General features: G+C 45.1%; 1 protein-coding gene and 1 long non-coding RNA gene across 4 annotated transcripts; both read right to left on the bottom strand.

Moving 5' to 3' along the window:
• Window positions 1-1378: 1378 nt before the first annotated feature.
• On the bottom strand, window positions 1379-14905 carry COASY (Coenzyme A synthase). 3 transcript variants are annotated; one of them, XM_083583086.1, is made up of 11 exons: window positions 14407-14561; window positions 13651-13689; window positions 11765-12432; window positions 9311-9525; window positions 7664-7795; window positions 6463-6652; window positions 5162-5226; window positions 4583-4667; window positions 2965-3062; window positions 2007-2153; window positions 1379-1882 (listed from the first exon to the last, which is right to left on the bottom strand). In XM_083583086.1, exons 3-11 carry the CDS (start codon window positions 12429-12431, stop codon window positions 1835-1837), a joined length of 1647 nt encoding a protein of 548 aa, XP_083439212.1. In that variant the 5' UTR covers window position 12432; window positions 13651-13689; window positions 14407-14561; the 3' UTR covers window positions 1379-1834. The 3 variants fall into 3 exon arrangements, with proteins under 3 accessions (XP_083439212.1, XP_083439211.1, XP_083439210.1); XM_083583085.1 differs by lacking the exons at window positions 13651-13689; window positions 14407-14561 and adding an exon at window positions 14698-14905; XM_083583084.1 differs by lacking the exon at window positions 13651-13689 and having other exon boundaries at window positions 14407-14702.
• Window positions 14906-16635: 1730 nt separating this feature from the next.
• Window positions 16636-23593, bottom strand: LOC310748184. Its single transcript, XR_014541171.1, has 3 exons — window positions 22477-23593; window positions 19033-19216; window positions 16636-17403 (listed from the first exon to the last, which is right to left on the bottom strand). It is a non-coding gene; the product is annotated as an uncharacterized lncRNA (long non-coding RNA).
• Between the last annotated feature and the right edge of the window lie 1783 nt (window positions 23594-25376).

Genomic DNA, 25376 nt, shown 5'->3' with positions numbered 1-25376 from the left:
GCTCTGGTTTTGCCAGAAGCGGCTTAGTCATGCTGGCCACATGACCCAGAAAAATTGTCTGCGGACAAACGTCGGCTCCCTCAGCCAGTAAAGCGAGATGAGAGCCGCAACCCCAGAGTCGTCTGCAACTGGACTTAATTGTCAGGGGTCCTTTACCTTTATTGTGCTTTTACTGTTTTTTGTTGAGAGCCGCCCAGAGTGGCTGGGGCAACCCAGTCAGATGGGTGGCATATAAATAATAAACTATTATTATTATTAAAGAGGAAAATATATAATATTGGAAAAAGCAGTTTAATTCAACACCTTCTACAAGGGCCTGACTACACTTCACTTCTCCCCTATCATAATGATTCCCAAATGCCTGTGCCAAGACATTGGGTGAACTAAGACGAGCTGAAGAATGCCTTGGAAAATTAAGCCCACCATGTTTGATGCATCCACTATTTTACACCCACTGGAAATCAGAAGTTCCATGTCTTTTATGCCAATGCCTGGAGTCGACATAGTCAGATACCACAACAGACCAGAGCCCCCGAAACCAACTGATAGCAACTTCACCACATATGAAGTTACATCAAACCCAGTCAGACCATCGGGCTCATCTGGTTCAGTATTGTCTACACTGGTTGGCAGCGGCTGTCCAAGATGCTGGGGATTGAACATGGGATCTTTTGCAGACAAAGCAAATATTCTACCACCAAGCCATCGTTTCTACAGTGTGGCACAAGCGGACAGCAGCTATGCAGACAAAACATGCCTGCCCGGCAAATAGCCTCAAACAAGTGGACATGCTACACAGAAAGGCCAAAGGCTGCCAGGGCCGCTGGCCTGATGGAGGTGGTGGTGGTATATCCTCCATCACTTCTGAATTCTAGTAAGAAAGAGGAAGACTAAGGACCCACATAGTGAAGAAGGGCTATCTCAAAGGTGTGCACACATGGAGAGAAAAGCAGGAATTGGCTGTCGGGAAATGTAGAAATTATCTTCAATTGGCTTCAAATAACTAGTCTTCAGGGTAAAGGCAAGAGCTCACGAGACAACACTCATTTTTAGAGGGTTTTTAAAAACATTAAATACTGAGTTATTGAGGAAAAGGTTAAAGCGACTGAAGTTATAATTATGACAAACACAGGATGGCAAGTCTTTTGTTTTCAAAAGCTTTACATACATGGGAGGGTTGTCAAAGGAATTTACTGGGGCCCTAGAATCTGGCGCAAGCTCAGATTAAGAAAACGCATCTTTAGCTTTCCCCGCTCTGCCACAAATGCTTTGATGACTGCAGAAAGAGAAGAACTTGTTCGCCAACCGCTGTGGAACAGACAAAGAGATATCCCCACCAGGTGTTAAGGTGTCAGGCACAACCACGCAGAGACGGAGCTGTCGAGAGATGTCGTCTTTATGTGTAGCTTATGCACAGGGCACACAGAACAGAGCAGTGGTGGGCTAAAGCAGAGCAGCCCCTCCCCACCCCTGTGACCTCTGAGTGTCGTCATTAGTCAGTCGTGCTGCTGAAAGGTTGGTCTCCATCAGAATCATGAAACCCATCAATGCAAAACCCATTGGATGCTAAAAGCTGCTCCTTCTTACTCCATCAGGCACCCCCTCACCCCTCACTTGTTCATGCCTCTCCCTCAGCCTTTTTGCAACTGGGGGGGAAGCAGAGGGAGGTCAGCTCTGTCCTCTCACCATCAAGCATTTTGAACTCCCCTTTCCCCCCACCTCCACCCTCATCTGTGGCCCCTCGTCGGGGTGGGGCCCACCTGCCGTAGACTTTTCCAGACCGGCAGCACCGAAGGAGCAGAGTGAAGAAGTGATTCCATCTCGATTCAAAGCTCTACTCCTCTTTGAGGCGTTTCTGGAGCAGGGCCCAAGCCTTTTCTACCTGTGAAGAAAGGACAGGTGATTGATTATTTGATAAGGTTGACAGGGAAGGGGCTCAGAAAAGGGATGCTTATAAGGGAAGCTGCGGGGTGGTCTCTCGAGTAGCGGCAGCAGCAGACTCTTACCAGCTCACAGGTAACTGCTGGCTCCCACAATGTGGAGAGAACCACGTGTGACTGTTTCACGCGCTGGCTGTTGGACATTTGGCTTTGCAGACGCAACCTGGCAGATTCCTCACTGAGCCTGTCTCTGGCTACGATGCGTCTTAGGGCCTGAAACAGAGAGAAGACAGAAACTGGTTAGAAGCATATCTTTCTACAGGGAGCCAGGCAGAGGGCCTTCTCGGTAGTGGCACCCACCCTGTGGAATGCGTTCCCATCAGATGTCAAGGAGATGATTAACTATACTGTATAACCTTTAGAAGACAACTGAAAGCAGCCTTGGATAGGGAAGCTTTTTAATGTTTTATTATGTTTTTATATATGTTGGAAGCTGCCCAGAGTGGCAGATAGGCAGGGTACTATTATTATTATTATTATTATTATTATTATTATTATTATTACTACTACTACTACTACTATTCAGAGTAAACATTCTACATATGGAAAGCACTTTTGCATACACTCATCTATTTCACTGCCATGTGCACACAGCAAAGTGCATGTTGTAAAATAAATAAATAAAAGGTTCCCCAACCTATAATCTAAAGGCAGTTTCCATGTTTTCCCTGCACAGAAGTGCTTTCCGCATAAGAAAGCCACAATATTTGATGCAGCCCTCATGGATTGTATAAGCTTTGAGGTTCAGGTTTATTACATTTGTAAGTCTCAAAGCGATTTACAACCAAAGTCAACAAACAATGAGCTTTTGAGTTTTAGACAGCCTTTGCCTAGCTGGGTTCCTGCATACTCCAGCAAGTTTGTCCAACCAAAATAATAATAATAAATCACTCAAAAATCAGTGCGTGTCTGATACGCTTTTGGTCCAGCATTAAAAATGCCATGTACTAAATTGTTGAGAGAGAGAGAAGTGGAATCGTTTTGCTTCAGCTGCAGAAATGACACAGAGAAAAACAGTACGTACCTCATCCTCTGGGATGATAACCGTCCAGACCTCGTGCACCAAGTCTGCCCAGCCTGCCTCCAGCAACATGGCTGCATCCAGCACACACACAGCATTTCCTGCAGAAAAGACAGGGGCAGCTTTGAGAAACTTCCAAGGACAGGCAGGAAAAGAATTCCTTACAATGACAGAAGGGACGCAGGACTCGGGTTTGCCCCACCTTATGTGGGAAAGGCTCAATGGTAGAGAATGTGCTTTTCATGCAAAATGTCCCTGGTTCAATCCCAGGCATTTCCAGATAGGGCTGTACAATACCCTTGTCTGAAACCCCACCAGGATAACAGCTTGCCAATCACTGTAGGCAGTACAGTGGTACCTCGGGTTACATACGCTTCAGGTTACAGACTTCGCTAACCCAGAAATAGTGCTTCAGGTTAAGAACTTTGCTTCAGGATAAGAACAGAAATCGTGCTCCGGCGGCGTGAGCGTGGCGGCAGCAGGAGGCCCCATTAGCTAAAGTGGTGCTTCAGGTTAAGAATAGTTTCAGGTTAAAAACGGACCTGCGTAACAAATTAAGTACTTAACCCAAGGTACCACTGTACTGAATTAGATGAGCCAATGCCCTGACTGGGTGTGAGGTACCATCCTATATTTGTGCTATCATTGTCAAGCTTCAGGGAATTGGCTTCCTTCCCCGTGGCAATAGATAAGCAGAACAAAGGAAAAGGAGTCTTCTTACCAGTTAGAAACTCCAATAACCACAGCGAGAGAACAAAGAACGCATCTCCCAGAATGGCACTGCTCCCAATTAAGGATCCCACCCCCTTCTGTCCCTATTAATCTATGTCACTTCTAAATCTTGTAATCTGATCTTGTACCCTCTGTGTTTTGTTCTGCCACTTTCTGAGCTCTCCGTTAACTTTGGGGAAGGGGGGGGTGAATGCTTTCCAAAGACTGTGAATCTGTTAACCCTCTCTCTCCCAGTGTTTCTTCTCCTAGCTGTTCCCCATCCAGTATTTCCCAGCTTCTGCCTTCTGAACTATGTCCCTCGGCAAACCACTGTTCCAAATCTATACTGTCCTCCTGTTCCTGGTAAGATTCAGGGTCAGGAGGGGGGGCCTCCCACCATTCCTCCTCAGTGCAGCCCTCCCCAGCACGGTCCCTGACAATTATTATTTTAAGCCAGGGGTCAGCAAACTTTTTCAGCAGGGGGCCGGTCCACTGTCCCTCAGACCTTGTGGGGGGCCGGACTATATTGGGGGGGGAATGAACGAATTCCTATGCCCCACAAATAACCCAGAGATGCATTTTAAATAAAAGCACACATTCTACTCATGTAAAAACACACTGATTGTCTGCAGGCTGGATTTAGAAGGCGATTGGGCTGGATCCGGCCCCCGGGCCTTAGTTTGCCTACCCATGTTTTAAGCCATTTCCAAAGTGACTGGAGGACAGTATTTTAAAAGATATGCCAGGAAAAGCTGCTTTGGTGGCTAGGCTCCATGTTAAATGATTGGAAATAGCTCTTGTAGATTACCAACACCTATTTGAAAAAGCCAAGCTAGCAGCCCCTTCATGCACCCATTTATTCCCGAATCTCCACCCACAACTCCTGCCAAGAACCCAAATCCCTCCTCACCCTGTGCAGCTGCCTCGTCTATCTTTTCTTTCGCTATTCGAGCCATCACTGGCCACATGATATTGTTGAGCCGCGTCAACTGCTCCTGGGCAGAGGGAACAAAAGAGGCTGCAAGTAAGGATCCTGAGGCAAAATCTGGGTTGGGTGTGTGGTAACAGCCCGAGATAGGACATGGGTGGGTAGGGGGCTAGAGAAAAACATACATCAGTGCAAAAATCCCAGAGCAGAGCACCTTTGGCTAACAGATCAGTGGGATACATGGTAAAAGAGAAGAGGTACCCCAGCATGCACTTGCACTATTTCTAGCACTGAAGTGCCCAGTCTAAGGGTCAAACTGTGCATACTGTACAGTGAGAAATTGTTCCAGCATGCACTACTCCCCAATGAGTACCTTTCACCCACAAAAGAGGAAAACATTCTGAGAACAGAGGTGAAAGGGTTCTGTTAGTTTTGTGGACTGAAGAGGCAAGCTAGCGTCAGAAGCACAAAGGGGAACAAAACAAATGATGGCCAATTGGGAGAGGGAGGGGTGTGGTGGCTGAAGTTAAACATTGATCCCAAACCCAGAAGGCTTTTTACCTGGTCTCTAAACACTTTGGCCCCCAGGATTTGTCTGTTGATGGTTCCATCTTCTTTCAAAATATCTGCAAAGAAGGAACAGTGTTACTTGTGCTTGGTTCCATACAGCAGGGGATCTCAAACTTTCTACCCACGGCCCCACTTTACAGGACTGAAAAATTACTGAGGCCCGCAAGTAACAAAAAAGTGGTGCAAGAGTGAATTCAGTCACAACATGGTGACAATGGAAGCAGAGTTTGGCCTAATCAGCTGGCAATTACGGACATTATTTTTATTGGTATCTAAACTCTCTTTGGAAATGTCTCAGCATTTTTCTGGTGGCAAGGGGTTCCATAGCTCAGCTTTCCTAGAGCTAAATGCAGGCATTTGATCAGGAGGTACTGTGACAGCCTCCATATTTCAGGCAGAATTTGCTAACCCAGAGGTAATAAATAGAAAATATTTCTATTTTATATTTTCCCCTTCCTGCCCCCCATCCCCTGGCATCTCAAAGTATTTTTACTCATCTTCTGTAATTTATTCTCCTGTTCTCTTTTCATTGGCCCTTATTCCCCACCCCAACCTTTCATCCCTCTTCCTAGGTCCTTTCACACTCAAACGCTTCCTCTTATAGCAGCTTCCTCCCACCATTCCTTTCTTTTCCCTAGCCCACCATTTTAGAAACACTGCTATACAATTATTAGCATTTTACCTACAATGGTTCAGTCTGCATGTAACATGAAACCATAGTTTAAAACAAACCATGGTTTCATGTGAGCTAGAAATTCCTGTGATCCTCTCCCACTCCTGCTGCGCCGCAAACATAACAAGTCAGAGCCCAACTTGTATTATCCAAACTCCAAGGTTTGCTGCTGGCTTTCTGCTCGTAGTTTTTTTGTGGGAACAAACCATGAGCCCTGGTTCAGACAACGTAACAAGCCAGACTCTGTCTTGTTTTGTCTGCAGCACAGAAGCAGTAGGAAAGGAGCGCTACAGAAAATCATTCACATCAAACCATAGTTTGCATGTTCACAAACTTTCTAACTGTTCGGGGGAAACTGTCAGCAATAGCATGTTGATGAACAATGCAACTTTTGTTTAAAACAAAAAGAAGAGAAATAGAAAAGGGAAAACTAGGTCCGGAATTGGGATGGGGGCATACATAGTTTCTAGAGACAAAAAGCAGCCAGGCTGTGGGCTAGGGGACCAAGAGGGAGAGATAACCAAACATTGTTTAGCTGTAATTCCTGAAGCACTACCTATGCAACTTAATTTACTAGTCTTCCTGACTTTAAAAAATGTTTCCAGGAAGTCTGAAATACCTGTTCCAAATGCTTCTACCACCTGTGCATATACAGGACCTCCTGGATGGTAGATGTTGTGTCCAAGACTGTCCATATCCAAATGGAAAGCACCGAGGCGAACCAGATGTTGTGCAATGGAACTCTTGCCACTACCGGACCCGCCTGTCAGTCCAATAACGTATGGGTGGCAAGGGACACCTGGATCTTTCTGGGGGTGGTGAAGGAGAGAGAGTTGTTTTGGGATACAGACACAATTATGCACATCCTGGTTTTGTTGTTATAACTGTTGCTGCTCACTCTGAGCCGCTCTAAGACGTTACAGCAGAGAGACGGCAGCCATTGTTCTGTGGGCTCATCCTACAGCACCGCTGTAATACTGAAAGGCCTGTCACCAGGCAAACTTCTGCTCATGTTGACTCAGACGGACATTCCAAGTTCTGCACTCTCTTCTGTGGGCAGCATCCTCTTTCTCTGGGGAGTTTGCCTGTCGCTGTCTGTGTTTACTCAAGTACCACACTCAGTAGCAGAGCATATGCCTGGAGCAGCACATGCATCCTGCAGCCAAGGGCAGAGCGAGCTGCTCACGGGCACAGAGCGAGCCGCCCATGGCGGACATTCAGCGAGCCACCTGCCCGTGACTCCCAAGCCTCCCCCAAGCTGTCGAAACAAAGGGGGAAGGGGGGAATGCCACCGGCAAAGCAGCACAGCTCCCCTTACCCTGACGGCTCGGGGTAGACTTGGGAGTCGCGGGCGGCCAGCGCGCCGAATGTCACCCCCCCTCCGTAATGACACCCAGTGCGGCGCCGCCCCCACCGCTCCCCCCCTTCCTACGCCCCTGACCACACTTGATGACACATGAGGCCCCTGATCTTGCATGTATGCTCCCCATCCTTGAGTCCTCTAATCCCTCTCAAGCAGCACACAGAGGAGGAAAGGTGGAAAGGGAAAGACAGAGAGGAAGAAACAGTGGCTAGAGTTCATAAGATGGGGAAGGAGGGATGTTAAACTAACTCACCTCCAGTCTCTGCCCACTTAGCAGGCCAGACAAAAAGCAGCCTTCCTGGCTGAAAATCAGAATTTGCTCCTTACCCTATATGTGTCATCTTTTCTCCCTCCACCTTGTTATTCTTGCAAGTAAGCCTCCTCCTGGAGATCCGACAACAACCCCATCTAGCCAACCCATAACCTATCCAGTTCATTGCCACAGGATATTACTCACATGTGGGGGGTGTAATAGAGTCCCAAGCAGCCTGTACCGCAGGCTGGAAGAGCTGATCTTCTCTTCCTCATTCCTGCCATGCAGGGGGTCAAGAGCCAGTTTGATGATGTGGACAGCCAGCTCAGCGAGACCCTGCAACAGAGCATGGGTCAGAGAGGAAGGAGGAGCAACAATGAGAAAGGAAACCAGAGGGCCTTCTCTCTGCCACAGTTTGGCAACCAGCTACAATGTGGGTTCTGCTGCTCCTTGAAACACAGCCTGCACCTAAATCTACTCAAACAAGATCAGGCTTGTGCTGCACATTAGCGGATTGCTAGTTAACTTCCTGGCTCCATCATTCCCAGCGACTAACAAGGATGTGAATCTGAAGTTCATCTATAAGCAGGTTTTGAAAAGGTGCGAGAATCCCTCCTTTGACCCACTGCTTAGCTATTTACATCCCACATTTATGACAACAGTAGGTTAAGCTGAGGGTTACCCAACTGTATTTCATGATGGAGTAAGGATTAGAGCCCAGGTCCCATCAGTCCCAGTCTTGACACTCCCACCACCACACTATACTGCCTCTCCCCGGTGACTGGGGACTGGTTTCTCTGCCCCAGTGGTGAGAAATGGGTAGCTAAATTATGTTTAATATTTTGAAATGTCTAAGACAACAAACTAGGACAGGAGACTATTTTTTTTAAAAAAATCAACACTCCCCCAAAGCCTGAGATCTGTATAGTTGTGCAACTTTAGAGACCTTAAGCTCTTTTACATACAGAATGAAAAATACTTCTTCGCCCAATACATCTTTGACCTTATGGAATTCATTGCCCAGGATGGTGCAGTGCCCGCTAAAACACAGGGGTTCTTAAGAGAATTAAGTAAATGCAAGAGCAGCCGATTGGTGGCTACTAAACCCTCATCGTTAGAAACAGAACTTCCATTTTCAGAGGCAATATACAGCCAACTACCAGTTGCAGTAAATTAACAACATAGGGATGGATGTTGCTTTATGCCCTCTGTTGGATTTATCAAACCAGGGTTGAAAAAGTCTAAAAGGACATCTAGTCCAACTCTGGCTGGGATATCTGTGTTCTCAGTTCAGATTGCTACAAGCACAGAGCCGAAAGAGGCCCTTATACGGAGCAGTTTGAGATTTTTCTCAAGAATGTGAACCAGGCTGCACAATGAAGAAAGAAGGCCAAACGCTTCCTACAGTCTAGCCACTTTGATTAAGGGGATTAAATTCCAAACTAGCAATATTTCCGAGCTGATATGCTGAGGCATATATATGGCCACTGTTGATAAACAGGAAGCCAAGCCACATTGTTTGTTTGCCTGACCCAGCTGGACCATTCATATGCCCCAAGAGCAATCTTCTCTGAGCAAAAATCATTGTGACTCAAAGGAAAATAAACACAAGCAGTGCCAGAACACTGGGCTGACCGAGAGACTAAGTGTTAGGCATGGAGGTCAGAATTTAGCAGATGGCGCTCACCATCGCAGGATGCTAGCAAGAATGGATTTAAAAAGAGATGAGATACTGTAAATATATGGAGGTTCAGCCTGTCCATGGCAGAAAAGCCTCTGTTTATTTCATGCACCACCAAACTTATTGATGATCCGATTTGTTTACAAGGCTGGGGCTCCCAGCACACTTACATTTTCCACCCTCCTCCTGTTGACAGCAAGACCACCCTTGAGGGTCTCTTCGCTGACTATGATGCACTTCAGTTTGCTGTCAGTGATGGACGGGCCAAAGTAGTCAAACAGGGGGGAGATTTCATACCGCAGGGAGGGCTTGATGTCCACCAGGAATTCACTGAGCTGAGCCACACGCTGCTCAAAGGGCAAGATCAGCTCTTTCAGCATCTTGGCTGCAGGTGGCGAAAGAAGGAAGGGGGAAAGATGACATTTTTAGGAATGTGCAAAGAGCCCAGTAAGTTCTCCCACATGTGCTGTAGAGATGCCTCACACACACCAGTTAATCTAGCTGCCAACATCCAACATAGTATCTGTCAGGCACAAGGATGCTATCACACCAAGCGGCTTACAGAAAAGGGCAAACTGTCCATCACAGACAGATGTATTTTGAGCCTGATAAGACCTGCCACCTCACTGTGTCTCCTGCTGTGTGTAAGAGGCACCCAAAGCTTATAGGAAAAACAAAATCCCAGGCTGGTTAAAAATATACAAGTTTGAGGGGTTGTGTGTTTTGCTGAGCTAGCAATTAAAAGCCTCATCTTACCCAATAATTTATCACATCAGAGTAACATAGGTGCATCTGTGATGAATCCAAAGAAGTATAAGCGAGCTCTGTTATAGCTCCCACTTACAGTTCTCCAGTGCTTGCTTTAGCTTTTCCTGTCTTGTTGCCTATATGTGTGCAGGGCTTGGGACAAACAAATGAGAACTAAAGTGCAAGATCTTGACAGGGGCTTTGGCAGAATCCTCTTTGCACATTCTGTCTTTTCCAGTTTGTGTGTGGCCAGAGAAAGGGGACATGCAGGATTTCAGGTGGTTCTTCCTACAGCTCAGTGACAGAGCACATGTATGGCAATGCAGAAGATCCTAGGTTCAATCCTTAGCATCTTTAGTTAAAGAAAGATCAGGCAGCAGGTGACGTGAAAGGCCTCAGCTTGAGACCCTGGGGAGTTGGTGTCATTCCTAATAGATAATGTTGGTCTAGAGTAGACAAACAAATAGCTCCACTTGCTATAAGGCGACTTCCTACCTACAGTTCCTGTCCTGTGCAGCAGAGACAGGGAGGCTGAGCTGTTTGCGCTGTGGTTTCCGCAAAAGGCTTCTACCCCGTTCTACCAAAATCCTATTCAGATCTGCTTGCTTTTCCAACCAAAGCAAACCTGGAGCTTTTGGGCACAGGGACACTCAACAGTTGCAAACATCAGCAAAACAAATTATGCAAAGCTATTAGAAGCTTTAGAAAAATCACCCTGATAAATTATGTTTGGCAGAGTGCCAAACATATTTTTAAGCATCACTGGACTTTATCCATTCACCTTTATAAACCATAGCAAGTGTGGGTAAAAAACAGCAACAAACCTGAGGATCTAACATCACTTTTTAAGACATTAGTTTTAACAAGTCTGAAAAAAATATTTCAAATTCCTAGATATCAGCTGTAAATTTTGTATGCCCGGGCAATCATGTGTGTAGGATATTCAAGTCCTATGTTTAAAAACAAGCCTATCCGTGTTCTTGGTTTACTTCTTGTGGTTAAGCTTGAGTTTAGATGTACCGCTAAACCAAACTAGCTCTGGGGAGCACAGCAGGACCAGAGGAAGAGCTTAGCAGCTGTGATTTTTCCTGTGAGTACCACTACCTGCATGTTCACATTTATCCATGTCTTGGTTTAATGCTGTGTGTGAACTGGGCCTTTATCTTGTGGCTCAACAGCCTCATTTCCAAATTCACATCCTAGCCTCTGAAAAAACAGAAGGATTAAATTTCTGATCCTCAAGAAGAGAGAAAACCAAAATTATCCAGCTCATATCAAAACAGAAAAGATGTTGTAGGGTCAAAAATATCCCAGGCATATGAAAGTCTCTGGGTAGTATTTAAGGATTTGGAATATTTCTTCATCCTGTTAGACCAATTCTTAAACATTTGTTGCTAATGTTTAGATAATCTGAATTCTTTTTTCAAGGCCTGGAAATGTAACTAACTGGTAAGAAATAGCTCCAGTCAGGGCTAGATATTGTTTTAAGTTCTTAAGCACCAAAATAAATGTCTAGGCAACAAGGGAATTATCCTGCTCACTCTCTCACCCAATTCTGGGGTTTTCCAGCCCTGATTCTAGCACAGCATTCACTCATTCAGTGCTCTTGGTTTGTTTAAATGGCATTACATAAGAACCTACGAAGAGCCTGCTGGATCAGCCCACTAGCCTATCTAGTCCAGCATCCTTTTCTCATAATGTCCAACCAGATACATGTGGGAAACTTGCAATCATGACAAGAGTGCTCTGCCCTTCTACAGTTTCAGTAGCATTACCACCTCCAGCCATGGAGAAAGAGCATAGCCATCATGGCTGGTAGCCATCAATAGCTTTATGGGACCTTGGAGAAAGGGCATACATGGTTCAAAGGGACCCACTTTCCAGGAGATCTCTGTCCGAGACGCCCACCACAAGCCGATTTTCTGCCAACATGCAGCTCACGCTCAGAAGGATTTTGTGACCGTTGTGAAGTCTATCGAAAGTGCCCCCTACGACGACATCACTATAGCTCTGCAGTGGCTCCTCAGTTGCGTTGGTCTCATGCTGTGCGGACAGCTCCTCATCGCTGACTTCTAGCTCATACTCAGGGTACAACAAAACAGAGATGAGATTGGGGCGACAGCTGTAGCAGCTGGTAGCGTAACGCTCCAGCCGCTGCTTGACTGGGTTGGATTGCCCTCCATCTCTGGTTTCAAAGTCAGTAAGCACCACTTCAGGAGGTTGGGAGAGGTTCTGCACAGATCCAAGTGCCGGAGGAGCAGCTCCCTGGTTGAGGATGTTGGTGAGCAGCACCCGGACATTGAGGTGGCGATGGATGTCGGCGTTGGCATATAACTTGCTGATAAGGGTGTACACCTCAGATGTAGCAGGGACATATGTGGAACGGGGCTGTGTGGAGCCGGTCAAGCTGAGCCCTGGCTGCAGGTGAATATAGAGCGTGTCTTGTACCAGCCGGGCAGCTGAGGCGAGAATGGGTACCAGACGCAAGGAAAGTGCTGACAGTGGCGATGTCAGAACCAGCAGGCCTGAGCGGAAAACCGACATGCTGTCCAGCAAACACAGGCAGAGAAGGAGGGTACAAAAGAGAAGAGAGGCAAAGGTAAGTGGGAGGCAGCATGTTATATATAGGGAGAATTTATGCAACAATCCTACCAGAGTCACCATCCCAAAATAAAAAATCAGATCCTGTACCCCAGAAGTACTTTCCCATTAGCAGGGTGGAATTGGGGCCCCCAAACTGAAATCACTAGCATTGGGCAAGTCACACAGTCTCTCACAGCCTAACTTACCTCACAGGGTTGTTGTGAGGCTGCAGTCCTGCTCTGAGTTTATGAAGAGGAAAGGTTGGATAAGCATGCATATACAATAACCTTCACTACTGCCAAAGAAATGTCAATCCCTGTTTTAATTTCCTTCTCCCCTGTCCTACTTTTTTTGCTTGGTTTTTAACTTCAACGTTTACATTTAGTTAATAGGCAATACAGCATGTGGAAATGAGTAACAGCCAGCATTTCTTTCTCAATTCCTCTGTGCGTATTAACTCTCAGCTGGCTGGGAAGAAAGTGGTGAAAGACAGAGAAGTGGGAGGGGAAGGTGTCTTAACAAGTAATCACTTCTGCCTCCTCTTCACAGCAGCAGTGTTGCAGTACTAATGTGTTGACTATATCACATATTTTTTCAACAGCCCGAGCAAGGAAGGCTCCATACAGTTCCCCAAGACAAAAATGAAAATTAGTTTTGCATTTATTACTTAAAACTTTTGATGTGCAGCCCAATCCCATGTTTGTTTATTTGGAAGTAAGGTCCAGTGGTTTTATTTACTCACATAAAACATTTATACCCTGCTGTTCTTCCTGAATACCCTCACTGCAACACAACTAAGTTAAAAGGGCTTACTCCTATTTAATTCCACTTGGACTGAGATCTAAACATAATAGTAATAAAGGTTTCAATAGACATGCCAAAATAAACTATTCACATACAGTAAGAACTGAACTCCTTAGTATTTTAGTACAGTATATATAATGTCACTGTTATGTTGTTTACTAATTTCCAAGTTACGGTACTTTGCAATAAGGCATTAACATTTCAGACAGTTCTTTGAGGAGATCATGCATAGCATCTTTACTACCTAGGTGTCTCTCTTCTCAAACTGCTTCCTGCTCCCAAATAAACAAGATACAGTATAGGTAGATACATAGATATCACCTACCCTGTCCATTTTAATTTATATAACTCAGGCAGCAATCCTATGAACACTTACCCAGGAGCAAGATGAAGTGAATATAGTAGGACTTATTTCCTAGTAGACATGTAGAAGAATTTGATGTTACTGATTTTCTATTCTAGCAAATCTGCAGACTTAGATTCATTAATCTCAGTGGGTTAGCTCTGGTCAACATTAAATGACCAGAACAGCTGCCCCACCCCCAAAAAACCACTCAGGTAGCCTCTCAAATCTGAGAGTCGGACTAGCATTGGATAAAACCCCATATGTTTATTGGCCCACCTTTCTTCCAGGGGCCTCAAGATGGCATAGGCAGTTCTCCTCCTTGCCTATTTCATTCTGAAAACAACTCTACTAGATAAGTTGGGCTGAAATACAGCGATTGGCCTCAAATCCCTAAGAAACCTTTATGGCAGCCTGGAGATTTGGACCAGTTATCACCCTGCCCAACCAGTGGCTCAGCTGGTAGACACTTCATCTCAAGGGTTCATGGGATTATTCCAGCCCCATATTTGAGCAAAAAGATTCCTGCATTGCAAGGGGTTGGACTGGATGATCCTTGTGGTCCCTTCCGACTCTTATGCCACAGCGCCCAATCTCTAGCTGCTTCGTGGACTCTGCCTCTCCGTTACCCCCGGTTACCTCCCAGATCCCCCCCCTCTCGCCTTTCACTCCCTCTGACCTCCATATTTTCACTTGGCTGAAACACCCCAATTTCAAAGATCCTGTTCTTTTCCTCAGCCCACCAGCATCTATGCTTCGGAAACGTAAGAAACATATTTTCAAAAATACCAAACACAATAAGCCTCTGTTCTGTGAGGTGGGGACATAATCAGCGGGCGACCTGTCAGTTAGAAAGAGGCTGCTGCCACCTCTGCAAAAGGAGAGTGTGCGGCGGTTATTTCCTTCCCCCGGGTTTGCTCGCTCCCTCCATTACCCAAGCGCTGCCCCTGGCACTCCCACCCCGCCCCACGGCTCCCCGAACCGCAGGCCGGCCCCGCCCCATATCCCCCCCCCCTCGTCTCCCCTCGCTGGCAAGCAGGGAAGAAGGAACGGCGAGGGTCCGGGGTCTCTCTCACCCACCTGCTGGGAAGCCCCAGCTGAGGCGCCGTGTGATCCGGAAGCGTTTCCTCCCCCAACCGGAAGTGCCGCCTCACTGACAGGGGGATAAATAAATAAATAAATAAAAATAATAATAATTAAAACCGCAAAAAATAACACCACTATATTTTAAAAGGAATAGGTAGGTTTAGGCGAGACTGGGTTTCATTTCTGTAACCCGAAAACGTTTAAAAGTGGCTAAAGGCAGCGAGCCCGGGATTCTTGAAGAAGGCTGTGCTGGGGGCGGAGCTAACCGGAGAGGGAGGGGCTTAGGGAGAATGGGAGGAGCTGGTTTACATGTGGGAGGAGCCACAGAGGAAGAGGGTCGTCGTCGTCGTGCTCCCACTGTTCGATTCCGTGCTTCCTCGTTTCTGAGGGGGGAAGAATGCGAGGCGCGTTTGTGAAGGCCAGTTCCAGTTTTTAAACAATGCACTGCGTGCAGAATTGTTTTCCTTTTGTCCTCCCTCTTCCCACGTTCAGCTTCATATGGTCTGATATTGCGATAAAGGAGTGAGAAACTTATCCCTGTCCACTTTCCCCAAACCATGCATAATTGTGTATGTCTCTCTTGTTACCACTTATTAGCCGCGTTTCCTCTCCCAAACTAAAAGGCCCCCAATGTTGTAACCTTTCCTCAAAAGGGAGTTGTTGGAGCCCCAGGATTATTTTGGTTGCCTTTCCTCCCCCCAAATTCTATATCCTCTTTGATGTGTATTACCCAAAGTATTCCAAACGAGGCCTCATGTTACATAATTTGCATAACTACATCATATTGGCAGTTGTATTTTCAGACACTTTCTTAAAGATCCCTCATATGAAATTCAGGGTTTGTTTTTTTCCAACTGCTGCACAATAAGTCTATATGTTCAGTCCACCACAACTTTCTTTCCTGCTTGGTCACCAACAGTTCAGATTCTATAGGCTGTTTTGTGCGAACTTACCATGTTTTGCCTCATGTTACATCATTGCACACTTACACTGATGAAATATACTCAGAGTTGCAAAGTGATTTCATGCTCTTTATTCAGCTCATAGTGGTGAGGAGGAATGAACCCAAGTCCCCTCAAAGTATCTGCTTTATATACATTATTTACACAATGGGCTGCACATGATTGGCTAATTCCGGAATTCTACTGTAAGCCAATCAGGTTGTGGATTCACTTCTATCTGGAGCATGATTGGGTGGTTCCTGCCAACCAATCATACTGCTGCATTGTTCTAGGACCAATCAGACTGCTGCATTCTGAATCCTGTTGTTCTAGGACCAATCAGACTGCTGCCTTTTGGATCCTATTGTTCTAGGACCAATCAGACTGCTGCAGTTTGGATCCTATTCAACTCAGTACATAACAACTGAATTGCATTTGCCATTTTAATGCACATTCACCCAGTTTGGCAATGGGGTGCCCCAATTTTTATTGGAGAAATGTTGGAGGATATGTTGGCATGATATTTTTGGTGCTCCGCACAATCCCTTTTTATTCTTACTACCTTGAACAAGTTGCTTGTTCAGAAGACCTGCCCATCTCACTGCTCACTTATAATTCAGGCTCATTTATGAACAACTTAAATAGTACAGGTCCTCCTAATACTGGCCCTGAAATGCTTGGTGTCCATATACTACTGGGAATGCTTCCAAACATACCATATGTAGAAAGTTTTATTCTCACCCCTGAGCATCCGTCCCTAATAATGCCCACCTATTCCCTCACTCTTTGGATCCAGATGTAAAGCATGTCAGCAGATTTAACCCTCTGCCCCCACTCTGCAACATTTGGGGAAAATAATTTCCTCTTTCTCCCAAAGAAAAAAGTGTGTTGATTGTGATGCCTGTGTTTGTCCTGTGGGGGCTCATTCACAAAATGCCAGAAAAATCAAACCCATATGATATGTGAAATAAAGAAAACATTACCTCTGAGACTAGATAGAATGCATTTTATAGCCACTATTAATGTGCAAACTACCACTGCATAACTTTTCACAAGGCATATTTTCCAAACTTTCTTGAACCCAGCAAAACTACTTATGTGATCATACTGTGCCAGTCCCCTCCCCTCAGGGGAAGGGCCATAGTTCAGTGGAACAGTATTGCATACAGAAGATTCCAGGTTCAATCCCCTGGCATCTCCTGGTAGGAGTGAGAATGTCCACTGTCTGAAATGATGGAGAGCCTTCTATAAGTCAGTGTTGAAAATACTGAGCTAGATGGATCAAACAAAGTGGGAAGGGCAAGCCCCTCTCAGCCAAAGGTACATGGTGTTTAGTACTGGTGACAAAGAAGGCAGTTTGTTTAACATTTATATCTTGCCTTTCCTGCAAAAAGCTCAAGCATATGGTGTTCAAACCTTGTCTCTTGTTTATTGGCACAGTAAACCTGTGAGATAGGTTAAGGCTACAAAGAAGAGTCATTGGCCCAAGGTGACCAAGTGAGCTTCATGGCTGAGCTTGAGCTGGAATTTGAACCTGTGTCTCTCCATTTTTAATGTGCCACTACACCACTGATCACTACACCACACGACCTCAAATTTAGCTTAGGCAAAATCTACTGAGGATGTGCCAATACATATGAAGAAATTTATCTAACCATCAAAAAGCAATTCTCTGGCAAATATAAGAAGAATGCAACATCAAAAGCAGCAAATCAGAGGTGTTCAGGGGATGACCAGCTGTTTAAAGACAGTATTTCACCTGAATGGATAAGAAGAAATGACAAAGTATTAGCATTTAATTAGCATTAAAATGTATAACTTACAGTTAGCAGAGAAGAGAAAGGATGGGAACCAGAATCATTTGTACTTGATTTTAGTGGGCTGCATTATTATAAGTACAGTGGTACCTCGGGTTAAGTACTTAATTCATTCTGGAGGTCTGTTCTTAACCTGAAACTGTTCTTAACCTGAAGCACCACTTTAGCTAATGGGGCCTCCTGCTGCCGCTGTGCCGCCGGAGCACAATTTCTGTTCTCATCCTGAAGCAAAGTTCTTAACCCGAGGTCCTATTTCTGGGTTAGCAGAGTCTGTAACCTGAAGCGTATGTAACCTGAAGCGTCTGTAACCCAAGGTACCACTGTAGTAGTAAATCTCTATACTGCCCTTCATCCGAGGATCACAGGATGGTCTACAATGAACTCCCAAACCTTTCTGCTTCTCCCACTTCAACCCTATGTTGCACACTAAGAACTGCTATTTTTTGCCAGTTTTTAAAATTGGTTTTCCATAATTTTTAACAAATTATCACCAAATTAATACAAATTCAATACAAATTTAAAAGCTAACTTCCCACCCACCACAGGTGCCCCCTCTATTTTCCTCCCTCTTTTGCTTCTCCCAATAAAATAACTCTTCCAACTATCATTTCAAAATACCTTCATCCCTTTTCCCTACACATCACCTGTTCAATTACCAATTTCTGCTAAGGCTTTTATAAATTGTTATAACCTGTCCTCGGAATAGCTGAGCAGAGTAAATCCTCTTTTATCTATCTGTAACAGTCATTCATCAATTTTGAAACATTTCCTTCTGATTCCTCTTGAGTAACACTTTGCTTCCTCCCAGACAACATGCACACATTCCTCCCTACTGGTGCTGCGTTCAGAGGGTGAAAATGAAACCTCTAGGGTTGTTTTTGTTTTTGTATAAATATATAATATACATCCCCCCATTTATCACTGCCAATCTCCCAGCATCACCCCCAAAAGGACGACTTTATGATATTTTAATGTATTAAATCTTACAACTCTAACCCAATTAAACAAATCTTAGTTGATTAATTGTATGGTTTTCAGATGATTCAGGAAGTGGTCTGGTGGATAAAAGAAGTGTTTGCAAGCTGGGCAGAATAGGTCTTTTTAAACAGACACCTAAAAGCAGGGCGGGCGGCGATCCCCAGTGGAGAGAATTCCAAAGGATTGACACCACCACTGAGAAGGCCCTGTCTGATCTCATGTAGCAATAGGCTGGAGAGCAAGGCCTCTGACATTGGTCTTAAAAGCTAAGGCAGGTCAATATGGATTGGATGAATTAACAGTCTTTTATACCATTGCCTCCAAAGTTAAGCAAATTTCTTAAAAAGCTAAAATGTTATGTGCTGTTGGATCTGCAAATTTGCATCTAACACTCAGGATCTGAATTTTGAATTCGTGCCATGCTTCAGCCAATAGACGGTGCACAGTGTTGAACTTAGCAAATGGTAAGACAGAAGTGTGGAAACGTTGCTAGCTATTAAAAACAGAAAGTGATGGGAGCAACCTGATTACTACCCTAGCAAGCCTGTGGGGCAACAGGACTGTTGGTTGTAGTTCTGTGTTGAGATGCTCACCTGCTGTTCATGCCTATTTATTCATCCACCCATCCACCTCGGGCTCCATGATCACCAGCTCTTGCCCTTCCAGCTCCCCATGTGTCCCAGCGTTGTGATCCTTTAAGAGAAGGACAAATGGCGGAGCAGTTCTCTCCACTTGGATACCCTTGGTGCTGAGGTACGACTGCAGGGCGCTGAGAAACTGCGGGGGGGGGGGGGACAATAACAGATGAATAATGTAAATTTATTGGTCACCCCTGACTGGAACCTAGATTTGTTCCCTTCACAATCTCACTCCAGTTTGTATTTCCTCTTGCAACTGTGGGAGTACCGGATAAATGATCAGGGAATATAGCAACCTGCCTTATACAGCGGTACCTCGGGTTGAGTACTTAATTCATTCCAGAGGTCCGTTCTTAACCTGAAACTATTTTTTTTTTAATAAATGTTTATTAGGATTTTACAACACATAAAAATCAAACAGAAACATATCAACACAAAAGACAAAAAATACACACTTAATAAAAAACAAAAAAAGAAAAAGAATCCACTTTTAAATTTCAAGGTTCTATATCCCTCTTTCCTGACCTCCTCACATCTCCCTTTTTTGTGTTCCTCTTTATTCCGTCAAATTCAGCAAATTCTAACCCTCTTTCACATCTCATTTATAATTGTATACTCCCACTTGTTATGTCTCTAATTTCCCCTCTTTTTTAGATCCTTTCTTTTCATACCTCTTTTAAACATTTCCCAAATGCCGTGTTACCTTTACATCCCACATCATTTTAACATTCAAACAATTTACTATATTTCTGTAGATAATCCTTGAACTTTTTCCAGTCCTCTTAACCTGAAACTGTTCTTAACCTGAAGCACCACTTTAGCTAATGGGGCCTCCTCCTGCTGCTGCGCCGCCAGAGCACGATTTCTGTTCTCATCCTGAAGCAAAGTTCTTAACCTGAAGCACTATTTCTGGGTTAGCGGAGTCTGTAACCTGAAGCATATGTAATCTGAAGTGTATGTAACCCGAGATACCACTGTATTAAGTCCATCCAGTCTAGTGTTGTCTACTCTGACTGGCAGCCACTCTCCAGGGTTTCAGGCGGGGGAGATTCCTAGCCCAGAACCCGTTGGTTCCTTCCAATGCTAATACAATTCTGTTATGCCTGTCCTTGAACTAGATGTCATCGCTGGGGCATGTCACTTATTCCTCACTTTGAAGAAACAAAGCCTTCTTGTTGGCTAGGCACTGTTTAAAGTCCTCAAAGTCAACCGGCAAGCATTAAGAAGGCCTCTGGGGAAGTGGAGTCTTGACAGACAGGATGCCAAGCTCAGAAAGCTCTTGACTTTTAACTTGAGTATCTCTTGAGAGATCAGAGGAAGGGCAAAAGGGAAAAACAAGATAGCGAAAGGAGAGTGGCACTCTTACGTTTGAGAGTCAATTACCTAATGGAACTTTGTGGTAAAAATGGGCCCTGTGAGTGCATGCACAGGGGTGTGTGTGTGTGTGTGTGTGTGCGCGCACAAGCACAGCAAACCGCAAATGCTCCATCACTACAGATGTAGCAGCCAGTGTCTTCACTGTGGATATGACCTGCTCACCCCCACCCTTCTGGGCACTATTTGGGGTAAGACGTGCAGATCTTAATCTAGGGCTGTTCAAACTGTGATGGAGACATTGATTGGTGGCTTGTACAACAGCCCAACAAGGAATGAACTAATCTGCTTTTGTCAAATCCGGTAGTGGATTTTGTCAGCTTGTGACTCCTCAGTGGGCTGCATTTGGCAGAGAATCGGGCTGGCCTCCTTTAACCTTTTTTGTTTTTTTAATGGTAAATTAATCAGATGACATATTAAGGGATAATTTTTATTCTGCCATTTTTTAACCAGTGGGGCTGTAAGTTAAGGGCGCCTGCCTTTATCTCTTGAGGCCAGGGTTTTTTTCCCCATCTGGAAGGTACTGGTGCGTTCCAGCACCTCTCCCCACACCATGCCTCTGGCTCACGAGAAGACTCTCCCTGGAGCACAAAGAGGACACCCTCTATGGGCACTGGAGAGGGTCTTCTCATGAGCCAGAGGTGCAGCAGGGCTTTAATTAGGCTCTTCAGCCTCCCAGGCTAACAGTTGAGACATGGAAATAAGTCTTCCCTTCCTCAGCTCTTCAAGGCGCCCTGTTTCTCCAGCTTTTGCAAGCAAGCAGAAGGGACAGGGCAGCTCGCAGAGCTGACAGGCAGGGAATAAGCTTCTCCGCGCTTCAGCTCTGCCCGTCCACAGAGCTGCCCTGCACTTCCTGCTTGTGCACAGAAGCAGGAGGGACAGGGCAGTGTTCTTGCACCTTTTTCTCCTAGAAAGAAAAGGACTGCTTGAGACTGTGTTTCCAGAAGGACAGCCACGTGAATCTTTTGCAGCAAAGTGAATGAGAAGTATTGCGGCACCTTAAAACAGGGGTGGCAAATCTGTGGCCTGGCCCACAAAACCACATGCAGTGGCTCACCACCTCTCTGCTTAAAGGCTACTGATTGTATATTGGTTGGACTCAAAGCAGATCCACTGAAATTAATTGGGCAGGACTAATTTAGGTCCATTAATTTCAGTGTGGGATGCGGGTGGTGCTGTGGGTTAAACCACAGAACCTAGGACTTGCCGATCAGAAGGTCGGTGGTTTGAATCCCTGCGACGGAGTGAGCTCCCATTGCTTGGTCCCTGCTCCTGCCAACCTAGCAGTTCGAAAGCACGTCAAAGTGCAAGTAGATAAATAGGTACCACTCTGGCAGGAAGGTAAACGGCATTTCCATGCGTTGCTCTGGTTTGTCAGAAGCAGCTTAGTCACGCTGGCCACACGACCCAGAAGCTGTACGCCGGCTCCCTCGGCCAATAAAGCGAGATGAGTGCCGGAACCCGAGAGTCGGCCATGACTGGACCTAATGGTCAGGGGTCCCTTTACCTTTACCTTTAATTTCAGTGGGTTAACTCTGAGGAAAACTCAGTTGGGTCACGTAATCCTATCAAATTTAAGCTTTTGTGGACCTCAGGCCACTTTTTGTCAAGTGGTGCATCACCACATATTGGGTTTGGTTTGTTGCTTCAACAGGGAATGTTGAAGAAAATACAAACGTTGGCCTTTCTGCTTACAAGTGGTAGCTTTTGGTGTTTTCTTCTTATTATTTATTAAATTTGTTAAGCACTTTCATCATATCCAAGGCAACCCACAGCAACTTACAAGCTTTTTATGCATTAAATGTATTAAATTGTCTCCCAAGACAGACAGATGCCAACAATGTATTAAATTGTAAATAATTAGAGGCTTTTAAGAAAAAAAGCTTGTTTTCCGGAGTGGGCTGGGGTTATGTTGTGCTCTGCCCATTTTTTTCAAAGGCACTCTTTTTTGTTAACTCTCCGGGTGTTGCAGAGCGAATTCTAAATAAAACTTTGCTTCCCATTCCCCAACAAGAGTCCTCTTACCAGCTCTCTGTTCTGCAAACGGTCCAGCATCTTCCACTGCTCATTCTGGGTGGGTTTCTTAAGGACCCATCCCTGCACCGGCAGACACAAGAGACTAAGGAAGGTGAATAGCAGAAGCAAGTGCATCCCTCTTCTCGCAACAGCTGCCTTTGGGAAGGAGTAGCTGGGAAAGAAAAGATGGCAAGTCACAGCCAGAGAGGCAGGAGGAGTAGAAGATGCCACATCACAAGTTGGAACTGGCAACAGAAAGGTCCCTGGACCAGCTCACAGTTGGGTTTGTGGCAAAGGTGAAGAGGCAGCCAAGCTTTTAAATCTGAGCTGGAGCTGACCCGCAGAACGCATTCAGTCATTTAAAAGTGCCAAGTAAATCTTAATGTCTCTGAGCATGTGCAGTGTACCTCCCCCACTCTAACACACAAATACTGAGAACAGCACAAGACTATGGCATAATTTCCAGGCAAGATTGTTAGTCCAATATCTATTCTTTTACATTTCTTAACGCCAGGTCTTGCACTTGAAGCATGTGGGGTCTTAATAATTAGTTAATCTGCATGTGAAGAGTGCATTTCTTTCTCTCCCCCATTTAATAACAACAGCCTCAGCGCAGGTCTTGTTAAATAAGAATCAGCCTGCAGTCCCAGGTTCTAAACTAAGAACAAATATGGGGGAAGGGGCAATCCTCAATCAACTCTAATTAAGTCTAAATACGTCCAAGCTTAAACAATTGCCTCCCTGCTTACTCCTGCCTCCATCTCTGCCCCTTTCCTTGGTCTCCCTTGTGTTGAATTTTAGATTTTAAGCAATTTTGACCTAGCCTCTAGTACACAGTAAAGTATTGTGTACACTGATGGCAGCATCGTAATCTAATCAGGAGTTTTAGCAATTTAAATGAAATCACAACGATCATTTCCATAGATGGAAGTTGTTGCTTGCTTTTAAAAATAAATAAATTTGGAGCCTTGCTGGTAACATTTTAGGGCAACTTTTAGAGAGAAGCACACATTTACCAAAGCAATAGTTCATCCTCCCTATTTTCCTTACATGTTTCAGTAGCTTCCAACACCCCCTCCCAATGCATTAAGTATGAATTTGAATTTATTGCAAACAAAATCAATTGGAGGTGACCTTGCTTGAGGACCCACCCCCCAAAAAAATATCATTTCTGCTCTGCTCTGCTTTGCCATTAGGATTCCTGTTGTGCTAACTGATAACTCTCAATGATGGGATCCTTGCAAAAAGAAAAAAAGGAGACAGAGAATCCATACCTCTTTCTCCTGTTTTGTGTTTCAGGATGCAAAGTCTGCGAAGTATGGAGCAAACACCTTTCCCCCCACTCTTTTTATGTAGTTCTGCAGCTAGAGAGGGAGGGGAGCGAAAGAGCAAAGGAATCGCTGCCTGTTACCGCTGGCATTCCCTGCGTTTGCAAGTACGTGCTGTACCACTGCTGCCCCCCATCCCTGGTGATTCTGTAGCCCCCTCAATACTTCTTAAAAGCTTCCCTTCGTTTCTAAGGCCTTCGATGGCACTTCACATCTAATCTCAGAGCAATGCTAATGCATTTTTATTTTATTTTTACTTTTTAAAGATACAACACTTGAAGGGCTCTTGCCAAGCCGCTTTGCGTAGGCTGGCGTCACAGCCACGACCCTCCCCATCACAGACCACCCCACCTGCTGCCCTGTAAACAAAGGGCGCATATTCTCTATATATGCTACAACGGCAGCAAGAATATTAATAGCTAGAAATTGGAAAAGTGAAAAAAGGAACGGCAGGATAAATTATTTGAATACAGTGGTACCTCGGGTTACATATGCTTCAGGTTACAGACGCTTCAGGTTACAGACTCCGCTAACCCAGAAATAGTACCTCGGGTTAAGAACTTTGCTTCAGGATGAGAACAGAAATCGTGCTGCGGCAGTGCAGTGGCAACAGGAGACCCCATTAGCTGAAGTGGTGCTTCAGGTTAAGAACAGTTTCAGGTGAAGAACAGACCTACGGAACGAATTAAGTACTTAACCCGAGGTACCACTGTATCTCGAACTGGCAAAAATGACGGATGCGATTAGGAGACAGTCTAACCTAAAATTCCAAAAGGAATGGGAAATTTACAGAGATTTTTTTAAAAAAACAGTGTCCCCAAGTCAAAACCTGCCTGGATTTGCTTTGATTAATTTTCGCAAAACACAACATGGATTACAGTGGTACCTCGGGTTAAGTACTTAATTCGTTCCCGAGGTCCATTCTTAACCTGAAACTGTTCTTAACCTGAAGCACCACTTTAGCTAATGGGGCCTCCTGCTGCCGCCGCGCTGCCAGAGCACGATTTCTGTTCTCATCCTGAAGCAAAGTTCTTAACCTGAAGCACTATTTCTGGGATAGCGGAGTCTGTAACCTGAAGCGTATGTAACCCAAGGTACCACTGTACAAGTATTGTATGCGGGAAAACAGTAGAAATGAATAAAGGATAAATGGAGTAGTTTAAGTCACTGCCTCTCTGACTGTGGGTGGGAGAGTTTCCTTTCAAGACCCCCCTCAATGCCTGATGCTTTAACTCTTGATTGTGAGGTTTATATTTATTTATTATACAGAAATTCCCAGAGATGTCTGCAAACTAAGAGATTATGGTGCAATGCAGTTCTTTGAACTTAAGCAATGCCAAGTTGTCCATAGGGTGATTGTACTGGGTGCAATTCCACATCACTCAATAGGGCTGGGCGATACCAGCTTTTCAACATCGCAAGAAGCAGCATTCAATTAAGTCGGCCCATCAGTGCAAGGATTATTGCTAGCACTACAGGATTTCCCGTCTCCGCCATGTGCTCCCGAAGTCTGCTCCAGAGGATCGTGGGAACCCCTAGATTTAGGGGGGCACACAGGGGGGAGAGGGAAAGATCTGTGGT

Source organism: Podarcis filfolensis (genome assembly GCF_964270895.1).
Source record: "Podarcis filfolensis genome assembly, chromosome: 13".
Classification (NCBI taxonomy): domain Eukaryota; kingdom Metazoa; phylum Chordata; class Lepidosauria; order Squamata; family Lacertidae; genus Podarcis; species Podarcis filfolensis.
This window is presented reverse-complemented; position numbering and strand designations above follow the sequence as displayed.